Below are 14969 nucleotides of genomic sequence, written 5' to 3'. Positions count from 1 at the left end.
AGGCTACAGTCCATGGGGTCGCAAAGAGTCAGACCCAGCCAAGTGTCCACCTCGGGCTCCCTGACCACCTTCTCCATGCTGTGACATCCCATCCGGCACCTCCCCTGGACACTCAGGCCTCCCTGCAGTGCCTCAGCCGCTTGCAAGTCCCTCTGTCTTGAGGTTTTGAACGTTCAGCATCCTCTCTCGCTTTGCTTGCTTCCCCATCTCCCTGTTCTCCCATCTCCCCTCCTGAGTCATCTTCATCCTTGGTGTCCATTCCCTTGGCTCCTAGCTCTTTTCCCCTCAAGCCCCAATGCGGCCTCACCTGCTTCCCTTTCTGACCCAGCAAGGGCTGGCCGGTGGTGCCGGCCAAGGAGAAAGCTGTGACTTGGTGTTCACCTTGGAGGGCGGGCCACGGCTGTAACCGAGTCCTGAGACCAGGCTCCCTGGGGGCGTCATGGGCCAGTGTCCAACCCCAGTGGGTCCTCCCATTTCCACAATCACACAGCTCCTGTCCTGGACTCCCTGGCCTCTCTCACCGCTGGCCTCAGCCCCCCTTCCTCTGTCGGCAGGCATTTTCCTGACAGCATTGTCGTCTGACTTGGAACCTCAATCTTCCTCCTTGCATCTCTTCTCCTTCCCCACTGCTTCTGAGCCGGAAGTTTCACCCTACTTTCTGTGCGAGGCCCTGTGTGGACTGGCCATGCAAGGCTGATCTGTAAAATACTTGGCTTATCTGGGCTTTACGATGGCAACGTCTGACTCCTCTCACTTTCATCCCAACTCCTGAGACGCCTTTGGAGGAAGCGGGTGGGGCCGGCGGAGAGGAGAGGAGCACAGACATGAGTGGGGAGCAGAGTCTGTCTGGAACACAGGGTGTTCTCCAGGGAGGGCTCCCGGGATGTGGTCACAGCCCAGGGGGAGTCCAGGAGCCCCCGGTGTCTGGGGGGAGAGGAGGGCTTGGGGCCGGGGGTGGGGGGTGGGAGCTCACAGGGCCACAGCCTCCTGCCTCCAGCTGTGCTCAGAGCCGACTGACCCTGGTGACTGAGCTGAGGCTGAACAGAGGGCGGAGGACAGGAGAGACAGGCTCCAAAAGGGCTTATTTTGTTAATAAATTTTTTTAAATTGGATTTTTTTAAAAAACTGTCTGTCTTTTTTTTTTTCTGGTCATGCCACGAGGCATGTAGGATCTCAGCTCCCCAGCCGGGGACAGAACCCAGGCCCCTGCATTGGAAGCATGGAGTCTTAACCACTGGACCACCAGGGAAGGCCCAGGGGTTATTTCTTTTAAAATAACACTTGTAAGCATAAAAGAGCTCATATTGTTGAAAAATCAGTTGGGAAATCAAGTGAACAAGAAAACGTCACCTGCTCAGCAGCCCACCTCCCTGAGAGCTCCTGGTGACAGCTGCTGTGTTTCCTTCTAACACACAGTAGGAACTTATACGATTTATTTTTTTGGCCATGCCACGTGACCTACAGGATCCTCGTGCCCTGACCAAGGACTGAAAGTGCCCTCCGCAGTGAAAACACGAGCCCTAACTGCTGGACGCCAGAGACTCCCACGTGATGCACACTTAGTCTACTGAAATGGTACTTGTTTTCTTTCACAAAATTAGTATTCAGCTCATACATCAGTTTCTGCTAGTAGTTTTTGCTCAACACTTTCGTTAATATTTGGACACCAGATTCATAGCACTGTCTCTGGGCATGTGGTTCATACATGGCTCTGTCTTTTCTCTGAGCCAGGTCCCTGCCTCTTTAAAAATAAAAGTCTCTAGCCAGCAGGGACTACATTTTCCAGCTCACTCTGTGATCACCCAAGGGGCCCTCATGTGCACTTAGATGAGATGGATTCACTGAAGGGACATTGCGTCATCATGCACTCGTTCACGGAGAGCGCCTAACACTTATGAACACAAACCATCCTTCTGGATGCTGAAAACTACTTCAAATATACATAGTGTTATCAGCAAATACTTCCAACTCTATTTTAGACACAAGGAGGACTCAAGCTTCTTTTAGGACATTTCTGTACCTTTAAGGACCTCATCACATCTGCTGGGAGGGGGTGTGATATGACCTTTGTTCCTTACTTTGCCCCCAACTGCTTTCCTTATCTTCTGGTTGTTGTGTGTGTTTAGATCTAGCAGGCAAGGCTTAACCTAGGCTAGAACCTAGGAGACCATTTGTGTTCTAAAGGCAAACAGGCAGAGTGACAGAATGCAAGAGTGAGCTCCTGAACCCCAGCCAGCAAAGGTGAAAGGAAGGAAAACTTCCAGTGTGCTGACAGGGCTGTACCTGGGGCCTGGGACGCATCCCCCATAAACAGGATGGGGAGGAGCAGCCAGCCGCCCTCGGAAGGTAAGCAGACATCTGCATCAGACGGGGTTGACCTGTCAAGGACACACACCTTGAAGCAGCAGGGTGCCTGTCCTCTGGCCAGCAGGCAGCAGGGTGCAAGGGTCCCTCGCTTCCCCACACACCTCACGGTATCCACAGCGTTGCAAAGTAAGATATTCATAAAAGGGGACACAGAAGAAACGAGGAAGTGCAAAGGCTCCCACATCAAGTACCCTGGATGTCCTTCTCTACTGTAACTTCATCGGTGGGGTTTTGATTTGATCCTTCATATTCACTCAGCTTCTAGGACAAGCAGGTCAGTGGGAAGTACCGTCAAGTGAGAAACCTCTGTGGTTGGTGGGGACAGAGAGTAAAAACCCTATAGTGGACCTGGGTCAGAAGCAAGCCCGACAAATGAGGTCACTCTAAACGGAAGAGACTTCTTTCTCTTTGTGGGTCTGTTCTTGTTTCATTCATTCAAAATATTTCTGCGTGTTTACGCTTTGTCAGGCCCTGACCGAGGACCCAGCAAAACGCAGTGAGAAGACAGTGAGGTCTTCCACAGTACGAAGCATCACCATGGGAGAAACATCACCCAAACCAGCCTGCAGGCAAGTGAGCAGAGATCAGAAGTAGCTCCGTGCTGTGGGGACAGCAGAGAGTGGTTTATGGGGACAGCTGGGGACACAGCAGGGCAGGTGGTAACAGGGAAGAAAGGGACAGCCAGCTGTCCACAGCCCGAGGACATGCCAGGGAGTGGACACTCCAGGCAAGGGAGCCCCATGCCCCAATTTCATGTCTAGGAGCGGGGTGGGGACCACGGGGAGCTTCCAGGTGGGGCAGGTCCAGCTCAGCTGACCCTCTGATGAGAGGGGTCCAGGCTGCCCCTCCTCCTCCTGTCCGCTCTCACCACTGCTCCTCACCATGCAGACGTCAGCCCAGAACTGGGCCAGGCGACGTGGAGGCAGCAGTGCATCCATAGGGCCTGTCCCGCTGTGAGACAAGCGCTGCAGGAAGAACCGGGGCGCTCACGGTGGGAGCGGGAGCAAGGAGGACGGAAGACGCAAGGATCCCGAGGAGCAGCCCGTCTGAGCAGCCATTTGGCCCTTTCAGGTAGGAACCCTGACACTGCTTCCTCCAGCGGCCGGGGGAGGAGACGGCAGGGAGAAGCAAGCAGAGGAAGCTTCATCCACACCTCGGGCAGGTGACGGAGCAGGGAGCACCTCGGGGTCACGCCTCCATCCTCAGACACAGAGGGGGCGCTGAGGGGCGGAGGACCCGCGCTCGGCGCACAGGTGTGCACCGTCTCCCCGCTGAGCGGGCCTGCGTCCAGCACGGGGACGTGCCCCGGCGTCCCTCCTCTCGTCTCCTCTCGGACGCCTCATCGGCTCCTTCCACACACAGAGGAAGAACATCAAAGAAGGAGGAAGAGACGGGCTCTGAAAGCAGCGTCCCACGCCTCTGGGCCTGGTGCAGGAGACGCTCTTGGTGAGAGGACGGGACCAGCTTCTCCGTGTTCTCCACATGCCCCCTGCTCAGTGAGGCCCCGAGGTCCCTCCAGGTTTGTCCCTGGAGACGCCACACAAAGGGACTGCTTTTCGGCAAGAATAAAGAGATGGGATTTTGTCTCCCATTAACAAACTGAGTGGTGTATTTATTTTGCCTCTTCAGGCAGCATTTGTAGACTTACTCAGTGGGCTCTGAACAAGAACGATAACATGACAAGTAGCTCACAAGCTGGTTTACTTTCCTTCCCTCCTCTTTCGCTCTGATAAGCACTATGATTTCAGCCGCACTTGACTTCTCTCCCGTGCACTGCGAGGGATGACACTGGGTGTCAGACACGGAGACTCTCGGACTCTCTCCCTGGGTGGAGTGAACGTGACCGCTGGTCTGTGGTGTGGTGTGTGGGCACCTGGAACTCACTGAACGGCTATGCTCAACCCCAGTGAACTCACACTGGAGGGGCAGAGTCTGAACCAAGGACACCGCCTTGGGGGTGAACATGGGAACCCACAACCCTGGGCCAGGGCGCTCCTTCAGGGCAGAGGCAGACAGCCAGGGGCTGGGAGGGCGGCAAGACCCACGCTGGGGGTTTCTGTTCCAGAACCTTGCTGCAGAAAGGAATTCAGGACATTCCCACCTGTTCATTTTAGTCTTTTTTTTCCCCCTCCTATGATTGCTACTGAGCTACTTGAGAGGAAAAATACAAAGAGATTTTGCTTCTGACAATGACACTTTTTCAGGAATCTAACAAATCAAATACTTTTTCAGATGCACTTAATAAGAGTAAATATTTAAATTCCTATTATTTTTAGTCCCTCCTAATTGTTTCCTGTTTGCTTACAAATGATTCAGATGAATGGTAGGCCATAAAGTTCCCTACCCACCCCCCAAACACAAGCCTCTCCTTTTCTATGAAAAGGAGTAAAATCAGGGGTTGATGAAAAAAGATCCGAGTGGATCAGTTTTCCCACTGCTAATCATAAGATGCAAAATTTCATTTTTTCCCAAAGTATGAAAAGAAACAGACATCTATAAGAATTTTACTTAGTGGTTACATTAATCATTGACACCCTGGACATCATTCCACATTACAGATGCCATTCAGTGGCATTCCTATCAACGGATACAATCTTTAAAACAACAAGTCAACCTTCTCAGAAAAGACCACGATAACAGAGAAAGGCGTGGAAGGCCTCACACCAGACCTTGGCACTGGTTCCCTCAACCACTTCTGTATTGTTTGACCTGCCACTTCAAGCATGCACTCACTTTGTGATGAAAACAAAATCCAAAAAATGCTACAATTCCTAAGAAAATTTAAAAATTGATATATATGTTGGAAGGGTCAATCACATATTATTTCCTCCGTAGTAACTGGAAGGTACTCATACAACATGGACGTCATGAAGGGGTGCTCTAAGGATACACTTAAACACACAAAGATTTGAAAACAGAAAGCAGGACGAAAACCTGCCGCCAGCAATGTGACTTCTAAGCTACCAAGTTTCCCTCAACTTCCTCATGAAGGGGATTTAGACACTGAACTCCACCTCCCTGGACTCGACTTTACCTGAACTCCTGACTAGTAAGCAGATCATGATGTCAGTCTGCAAACTTGTGCCTGAGCCATTCACGTAGCTCTTAACAACCACAGAAGTGTTCTGTCCCGCTCCTACGGACACCCCGCACACAGTCGAGTCAGAGCTGAAGAGCTGCTGAAAGCCCTGAGATACGGAGGCTGCGAGGCCTGTGAGCAGCCCCTCCCGTTCGCGCTCCGGTGATTTACACTCAAGAGCCAGCGGGTGCTGTCAGTGGACATCTGCCCTCCCTACCCCAGGAGGGCTGGTCCCTTGCCTCATCAAAAGCACTGCAAATACACACTCTCGATGCAAAGGTAAAAGCAGACAGCAGAGGCAATTAATTCAGTGGGGTGGAGCTACAGGGGCATAAACCTCTCTTCAGGTGGCCTCTCTGAGTTGCTGAGACCTGTCCCGCATTTCAGGGGGGCTTCGTCTAGGTGAGGAACATGCTACTGTACACAGCTGAGCAGCCCACCGCCCACAAAACAAGCCCGGCAGATACAGGAGGAAGCCTGTAAAACATGATAAAAGCAAGTTCTGAAGCTGCGATCCAGGGCAGTGCAGAAGTTTCCTTTCCCATCTGTTGACTCAGGCACTAGTCTGGCTGACTTGTTCTTTAAGTGGTCTAATAATGCCCATGAAACTGCCCGCAAAACAATAAAGTGGTGAACGAATGTAAGATGCCATCCTAATCTGAATACTGGCCTGTTCCCACAAGGAGCCACAGGCAGGGGGAGGAAGCAGTCACTCCTGTCCTGAGGCCGCCTTCCTACCCCACAGCACACCCCTCCCCCAGACAGCGAGGGGAGCACAGGCCCCGCAGAGTCCACCCTCGTGGATACAGGCCTCAGTGATAGGACTCTGAGGCTCCCGCCGACCTCCGTCAGGGCAGGGACTCCGCTCCGCTCTGCTCAGAGGGAGCCCTTAACTGACTCTCTAACGGGTTCACCACCGCCCTCCCGGGTGGCGGCAGCACAAACCGGGCATACAAGCGTGACCACCCTTTTGTAACAGTGGGGACCACGTAGGAAGGTGGTGTGCGTGGGAGCACGCCTTTCGTGGAGCCCTGCACCAGCGGCTTGGGCTGCGGGAGGCGCTCTTCCTCCACCCCTCCGGCAGCCTGCCACACCTGGAACCTCCCTCTTGAGCTGCTTGCTCCGTGCTTAGTCAGATTTCCTCACCAGCTCCTCCACTTAAGACAGTGGCAGGGGTTTTCACAGGCCAGCTCTGAGCAGGCCCTTCCCCACCCTCTGAACAGACCTCTGCCGCCGGGCAGGACACCTTCGCAGCTGAAACCAGCTACAGTTTTTAGCAAAGGCAGGTTGAACCAAGCCTCTCACTTGCTTCTCTGCTTTGGGGTGTTTTTTACATGTGAGGGGCCCCACTGAGTAGCGAGGTCACACCAGCCGGGACGCCTGCCGCGGGAGGTCTGGACCCCAGGCCCCTGGCAGAGGCCGGACGGTGGACGCGGCAGGGGTACTCACAGCTTGGGCTTGGCGAGCAGAGGCGGCGGCTCCTTCGCGGGGGACAGCAGGGCGGACGGGCTGGGGAGAGCGGTGCCGCCGTCGGCTCGGCCGTTCACCACCCCGTTCACTCCGCGTGCGGGGTGCACGCCGGTGGCTTCCCTGTCGGCGGCAGGGCTCAGTCCCGACTCGGGGCCGCTCACTGGAGGGGCCTCCGCCGGCTTCTGCGGCGCCAGCTCGAAGGGGTTCGGCTCCCAGAGCGGGGACGGCGGCGGGAAGTGGCCACTGCCGGACTCTCCTGCCGAGTCGTAGCCGCAGGCGTCTGTGCTGGCTGAGGGAGGTGAGGGGGACTCGGTAAGACGGCCGGCCGCAGCCCCTTCCCCCGCACCCACAGCCTGGAGCCCAGGCCTGGCGCTGCTGCGGGGCCGTGCGGGTGGGGGCGGGGCAGGCGGTTCCCTAGGCTGGACTCATCCCCCAGGGGGCTCACAAGTGCACCCCAGCTACCAGGCTATTAACAAACTTCAAACAAGAGCTAAAAAAAATGACAGCAGACTATGGTCAGGACGATCTTATATGCAGGGCAGCAAAAGAGACAGAGGTAAAGAACAGACTGTTGGACTCTGGGGGAGAAGGCGGGAGTGGGATGATTTGAGAGAACAGCGTTGAAACCTGTATATTATCATATGGAAAGCAGATGGCCAGTGCAGGTTTGATGCGTGAAGCAGGGCACTCAGAGCCGGTGCTCGGGGACAACCCTGCAGGATGGTGGGGGGGGGGGGGACGGAGGTGGGGGGCGTTCAGGATGGGGGACACATGTGCACCAGTGGCTGATTCATGTGGATGTATGGCAAAAACCACCACAATACTGTAAAGTAATTATCCTCCACTTAAACAAATTCGGGCTCCCCTGGTGGCTCAGATGGTAAAGCGTCTGCCCACAATGCGGGAGATCCAGGTTCAATCCCTGGGTCGGGAAAATCCCCCTGGAGAAGGAAATGGCAACCCACTCCAGTACTCTAGCCTGGAAAATTCCATGGACCAAGGAGCATGGTAGGCTACAGTCTATGGGATCGCAAAGGTCGGACGCGCCTGAGTGGCTTCACTTGAAATAAATTTAAAAAAGAAAAAGACCACACAAACACCATCAACAGACGACACTTCATCCTCTTATTCTCTGTTTCAGCCTAGAACACCCTACCTGTGCTTCGCTGAGGTGAGCTCAGGCTACAGAGGTTCTCTGTGCTGAGCAGTGGGAAGTCACCCCTTCACTCATCTGTCCTAACGCCAAGTGAGGCTCTGAGGGAAATGTCTTACGACCTCATAGGGAATTATTCCCCGTTCAGGTGACCGCTGCAGCTGTGACTCAGAGCAGAAGAACACTGCTCATCACTCTCAGTGGGTAACGGAGAGCATCCTGACACAAGGGCGTGTCTTCCCAGGACCCTGTGCCCCACCCAGCGCCCAGCAGGGCTTCTGGAGTGTCCTGAAGATGCTGCCTGGGGTGAGCAGAAAGCTTGAAAACAGCTCTTGGTCACGTTTGGCGGAGAGTAGGTTTATCCCTGAGAAGACTGGAATGCTGCTTGCTAATCTCGGTCACACAACCGTGGAGCTGGAGCTTTGGCTGCGTGGTCAGAGCGCTGCACCTGTGCTGGGTCCACTCGCTGGGACCGTCTTCAGCCCCAAATCAAACCCTGGGCCCTCTCTGTGGCTCGGATCACAACCCGGGAGCCTCCCGTCAACACAGTCCTCAGTCCTGCCAACGGAGCCCTGTGAAGGAGAACTGTATAGTTCCTTTCTTACTGAAGATGAAGAATCAGGACTCCCTCCTACCGCCCTAAACTGGTTTGTCTGTGTCTCTGCCGCCCCCTACCAACCAGCGCGCCAGCTTCCAGAGAAATCCCTTTGAAACTTGCAGAGCGTTTCACCTCCAGCTGAGGACTGCCTCCTGACTGTGGTACTAGGTGCCGGCCTGGTCAAAGAGGTATTTTATAGCCGTTGTAAAATAAACAACAGAAATAACGCCATAAAACCCAAGTAAAGCTAGTTAATAATAGCAGAATACTCATGTTTGACTCTTGTGACCCCATGGACTATAGCCTACCAGGCTCCTCTGTTCATGGAATTCTCTAGGCAAGAATACTGGAGTGGGTTGTTATTCCCTTTCCCAGGGAATCTTTCCCACCCAGGGATTAAACCCATGTCTCCTGCATTGCAGGCGGATTCCTTACCACTGTGCCATGAGGGAAGCCCCAGAAAACAGTTAACTAAAGGTCAAAGAAACAGAGGAAAAGAACGGTTTCACACTTTCCCTAAGTGCTAAGTTTCTGAGTTTACAAAAATGCCCCGATATTCTTGGAGGTTGGTTTGAACAATAAAACGCACTGCTTGAGTTTCTCGTAGGACTCAGTTCTCAGTGAAATCTGGTTTCTACGATCTCTGCCGCTTCTGTAGGTCTACTGCGCGGGGTTAAACACTGACTGACTCGCCCTGGTGCCTCCCCATCCCAGGTTGCTGCTCATGTCATGCCGGCAGGCGGGAGGACATGGGCAGCCAGCTCCATTGTTCCCAAGACAGAGAACACACTCCCGAAGCAGTGGCCTACGTGTGTTGTCTCACCACACTATCATCACCCTGTGCTTTCATCGCTTGTTTCCCACAGCCCACCCCCACTGGCTCCCCAGCCCCTCCCCACTGTCCCCAGCCCACTCCCCCCGCCTCCCAGCACCCCCACCCCAGCCTTCTGTTTTGTGATGAAGCATGGATTGTTAGCATGACTCCTGGAGGCTGGGCAGTCCTCTGGGCAGTCTTTTCTGCAGTGGGGACCTGGCGTACCTGAGGTGACCACCAGCTGGGCAGTGCTGGCTGCTGAGCCATAATCATTGCTGGCCGAGCATGTGAAGATGCCAGCGTCCTCGGGGAACGTCTCTGCGATAACCAGGGTGCAGATCTCCTCTGGAAGGAAGAGAACCGAATCACTCATCAGAGGGCACCCACAGGGTTGCTCCCAAGAAGTCAGACTTCTGCCTTCTAACCCAAGCAAATTCGGTAACAGTTATCATGGGGTCACTTTATGAAGTATTCACAGTGTAATCTATTGACATTTAATTTAGCTATTCAACCTTGTGGCAAAGCTTTGGAGTCAGATGGATGGCTTGGTGATTGTGACCAAGCTCTGTCTTCATCAGGCTTGGCTTCTTTGCCTATAAAGCAGGGATAACATACTCCTTGTGAGGGTCCTGTGACGAGGACACAAGAGGTTTGCAAAGTGTGTGCCCCTACGCTTGGTACGTGGGAGATGCCAGCCCTGCCTAGTTTGGCTGATGCTCATGGAACTTCTCAATAATAAAAGAGCTGCTCATCTGAAGCCCTTACTGGGGACATCAAGCTTCTCTGAGAAGCTGACAATGGGGAAAAGAGAATATAACGGGGAAATGTTTGACTGTAGACAGTTACTCTGGAAGCTACTGTTACGCAGCATGGCTGTCTTCTGGGGGGTGAGAAGCTCAGACTCTGGGACCAGAGACCGGGGCATGAATGAGGGTGTTGCCACATGGTGCCTTTGTGACTCTGGCCCACCTCTTACCTAAAGATGGAGACAGTAAGAGAAAGTACCTTCTGGGTCTTGTATGAACCATGACTCATAAATCATCCATCACAGGGTTGTCGTGAGGGTCGATGCTGGTAACCATCACAACTGTTCACAGTCACAGAAGCCCTGCGCCAGTGCTAGGTGCCAATACCAGCACTGAACAGACCTGAGTTTAGATTTAACCCTCATGTCAACCTCACAAGTTACATTTGCTATGATTAGCCTGTTTCACAGACAGGATAGCTGAAGCACGGGGACGCTAACTGATTTACCCAAAGTCACGCAGTTCATAAGCGGCAAAATCAGAATGTGAACCAGGTCGGGCTCCAGACTTCACTCTCGCGACTATCTATGGTTGCGACGAGACACGCACTATGCTCAGGGCACCGCCTGATGACTGAGGGCGACCTCTGCGACGTAAGCAACTGCTGGTGGTTTCACTAAAAAGCAGCTTCCTAGTTAATCAATGTACGCATAATATGCATGTGTCATTTTGGGAGTCTATTAACGATTATCACATGGAATGACGGTCTATGTTGCATCAGTGACATAGGATGGCTGTGTTGGTAAATGTTAAGAAAAGTTGTGTATTTCTGATTCCACAGACACTCTGATTAATTGCACATCATGTGGAATACGTGAGACTATGGATTGCTTGCAGGAATGGCTGTGGCTGCTCCTCCTACACCCAGGCCCAGGGCACCAGGCTCTGCAGTCCTGTCCCAGGCCTGAGATCGGGGGGATCTGCTCCTATACTCGGGCCCCACTCATCCCGGGCTCTGCAGTCCTGTCTCAGCCTGGGATCTAAAGGTTCCCCTCCTACACCCAGGCCCTGGGCACCAGGCTCTGCAGTCCTGTCTCAGCCTGGGATCTAGGGGTTCCCCTCCTACACCTAGGCACCCCCCACACCTGACTCTGCAGTCCTGTCTCAGTCCTGGGATCTGGGGGTTCCCCTCCTACACCTAGGTCCCCCCACATAAGGCTCTGTAGTCCTGTCTCAGGCCTGGGACTTGGGGGTTCCCCTCCAATACCCAGGCCTCCCTGCTCCGGGCTCTGTCCCAACCCTGAGATTCAGCTGGCCTGGCAGCCGCTTTAACCTGAGAGGCGGTGGGAACGATGTCCCTTCAGAGCCAAAGTCTTGCGGGCCCTGTCCCTCTGCTCCATCTCTGGGAGCCCTGATGGACCCTTGGTGACCTGGAACTGAGGGCGCCCCGAGCTGAGATGGGCCACTGCCCATCACCCGAGACCACTGGCTCATCCCAGCTACCCTGGAGGCTGACTACGCTCACCACGTGCGCCCAGGGGGTGGGGGCCAAGCCTGACAGAGTGGCCGATGGCTGAACCACAGAATTAGGCGCCACACAGAGGGTCACCGCGTGGAGGCACTGGTGTTTGCGCCCCTGTGCCTTGTAGCCAGGGCTGGCAAACCTGGATGAGGGCCACACTTCCCTTCCTCTGACAGCGCCGAGGGCACACTTTTCAGAGCTCAGAGTAAGGCATCTCCCCTGGAGTCAACCACCAGTGATGAGAGTAGCAAACTGGCCTCAAAACAATTTAAGAAGTACTATCTTATAATAAAAATACTGCTATTTATTAAAATTACATCTCTTAACTTTTACAGACCAACAGAAGTAGGAAATGCAAAAGTAGATCAATTAAGGCTTCTTTGCTGGCTCCATGGTAAAGAATCCGCCTGCCAATGCAGGAGACGTGGGTTCGATCCCTAATCCCTGAGGATCCACACACTGTGGAGCAACTAGGCCCGTGCACCACAATTATCAAGCCCGTGCTCTAGAGCCTGGGAACCACAAATACTGAAGCCCAGCTTCTCTAGAGGCCATCCTCTGAAACAAGAGAAGTCACTGCAATGAGAGGCCTGAGCACTGCAACTAGAGAGTAGGACCCTGCCAACCCACCATTGATGCTACTAGAGAAAAGTCCAGCAAAGATCCAACACAGCAAAAACCAAAAATAAGTAAATAAAAAGTAGACCAATAAAACAGTAAATAAAATGAAAGTAAGTCTTCCTTTATATCCCAAGAGAGCTTGTTGACCTTGACTTCAATCACAAGATATGCTGAGTTCTTAATAACGTACTGCTCTCTTTCAACAAACAAAATTATTTTCCCTTTTTGAAATAACGATATCATGGAAGACTTCCTGTGCTATGAATAGTGGGAAAAGGCCAGGAACTATGCATTTTCTCTTCTAGTTTGTTTTAAACTAATGGGGGGGTGGGGGGGTTTGCCATCTGCTTTCATAGGTCATGATCTACAGTTTAAAAACACTGCCCTAGGGGGCCCACTGGAGTTCCTGGCTCAACAACCATCAAGGAATCCTGCTAGAGGGAGCTGTTTGGTGTATTAGGGAAAGGGTTTTCAGGGAAAGGCTTGAGAGCATTTATAGCACACGACTATTACTGATGCAAAGGCTCAGTGACCAGGAGAGGAAGACAGGGAACAGGGGGAGGGTGCCCTGTGTGTCCTGACTGCCCTGCACACACTTCCACGCTTACCACCGACAAGAAAGACACGAAGCAAGAAACAATTCCAGTGGGGGGTGGGGGGGGGTGTCACATAAGACAAATCCTGGAGAAAGTCAGATTTATCCGGAAGTGCATCGGGGACTGGGGATTTGTAAAGTGAACACACAAATTTGGGCTATGAGGACTAGCTCAAATTGCTCATTCCTTTGGGTGAGGTCCCAAGGGATCCTCCCAAGGTCACAGTTAATTAATGTTGAGGCCCAAATGCTGAAGGTCATACCCTGCCTTAGCACAAGGGTGTTCTGCATTTTCTCCTCGTCCAGAAGATGGGGAACTCAATGGAAATGAAGCTGCGAAAGGTGGGAAAGCGTGAGTTTCTTGGATCTGAACATCTGAATTACTCTCAGTGTCCAAGTGACTCACTGCAAGCCCACCTGCACGAGAGCTGGGCTCTGCGTCCTCCAGGGACAGACACACTGGGAGGACGCCAGTCCAGCCCCAAGGGCGCTGTCACAGGGCCCTGCTGGTAGGAGAAGAGAAAAGAGGAGAGAAGAGAAGAGAGGAGAAGAGAAGCCCAGTCTACGGAGATCTGGGGAAAACCCCCACCCTCCACCCTGTGCTGGCCATCCTCTGGGCGGTGGGCTCAGCAGCATTTGCTGCTGGGCCCCCGTGCCCTCCTCCCCATCGCGCTCTCCTGGAAGATGGAGCTTCTGGAGACACAGAAATGCCTGAGAAGCTTTCCTTGCAAGCATGCTGTTTACAGTTCATACACTGCTGTGCTGTAAAGGTACCTTTTAAATCAGGATAAGGTCCTACCTAGCAGGGAGGAGAGAAATCGGTCTGGGAGCAATGACCTCGTCAACTCTCAGAGTGCCTTCTTATGTTATCTACAATTTTGTGATCTCTCTTTTTTTTAAAGTCATGCCATTTTAAGAAAACCCCAGCTTATCTATACAGCTGCCTCTTCTCACCCAGAGGACCCTTCAGAGAATGAAAAGGCTTTGGGTTTCAAATCTGACTCAACAAACTTCATTTTCTACTCAGGAACACTTCTCCTGCATAAAATGAGGTATGTTCATGCACAGAGCTGATGACCGATGGGACAGTTTACAGACTGAACAAAAGAGAATAAAAAAGCATGACCAAGTTCTCTGGGCTATCTTCAGACACTGCCACGTCTCAGGGACTTTCACAAGATGAAGCTTTAGTCCAGCGCCCTAGAAGTTGTTCAGCTTTGCTTCTCTTGGAAAATTGCATCCGAAAGTGACAACAGGCTCATGTTTTGCTGAGAAAGCAGCATCTTGGCTCATATGCTTCTGACATTAAGGGAAGAAGAAAACCAGGAAGACATGGCATGAGCCCAGCGCCAGCACTCAGTTCTCATCCGGGAGCATCTGCTTTGAACAAAGACCTTAAGACATCTGTGAGGTACATTTTGGTGAGGGGTGGGAATCAGGAAATGACTGCCTGTCTCAAAGACAGAGGCTCACTTGCTTGTATTAAAAAACTGTCCTTTTAAAAAATGGAAAAGTTTAAATTTACTAATGACAATAATTATGATCTATTCGAATCCAATTTTCATAACTGGAAAGCTTTGATTTGAAGACATATAACAACTTACTAAATCAGAAGTCTTTTTGCTGGTGGTAAATTCTATTTGTTTTTACCATTACTTAAAAGTTACTTAATCACATAACTACCTCTCAGAGGTTAATCCCAAATTTCATTCAACTTCTTGGTCATGCTTAATTTTTCATTAAATACAAACAAAACCATTTTGTTTCCGGAAACATAAAATGAGGAAGCAGCATGGATTATATTACTGGATCCTCTGGGTAACTGGGAGATGTTTTCATAAATGTCTTCCTTCACGGGACTTTGTTTTTCCCCTGTGGGGTCCAGCCTAACTAAAAATAAAATGCAGCTTTTACCTTCCAAACCACATAATTTGGCTAATGCAACTATTAATAATAATAAAAAAAGGAATCTGGACTAAAGTTAGCAAGATGTGATTCAGTGTG

The 14969-nt window shown here is 52.1% G+C and overlaps 1 protein-coding gene across 1 annotated transcript in view; it reads right to left on the bottom strand.

Moving 5' to 3' along the window:
• The window catches only part of PALLD (palladin, cytoskeletal associated protein), a 358254-nt gene that overhangs the window by 171574 nt on the left and 171711 nt on the right, over positions 1-14969 (bottom strand). The window contains exons 9-10 of the mRNA XM_061132502.1: positions 9707-9826; positions 6896-7205 (exon numbers count right to left, since the gene is read on the bottom strand). Of these exons, the coding sequence (XP_060988485.1) occupies positions 6896-7205; positions 9707-9826 (430 nt within the window). The remainder of the gene's footprint in view (positions 1-6895; positions 7206-9706; positions 9827-14969) is intronic.

The sequence above is a fragment of the Dama dama genome, chromosome 29 (assembly GCF_033118175.1).
Source record: "Dama dama isolate Ldn47 chromosome 29, ASM3311817v1, whole genome shotgun sequence".
NCBI lineage: Eukaryota > Metazoa > Chordata > Mammalia > Artiodactyla > Cervidae > Dama > Dama dama.
The sequence above is the reverse complement of the archived record's forward strand: the minus strand, read 5'-3'. Positions and strand labels throughout refer to the sequence as shown.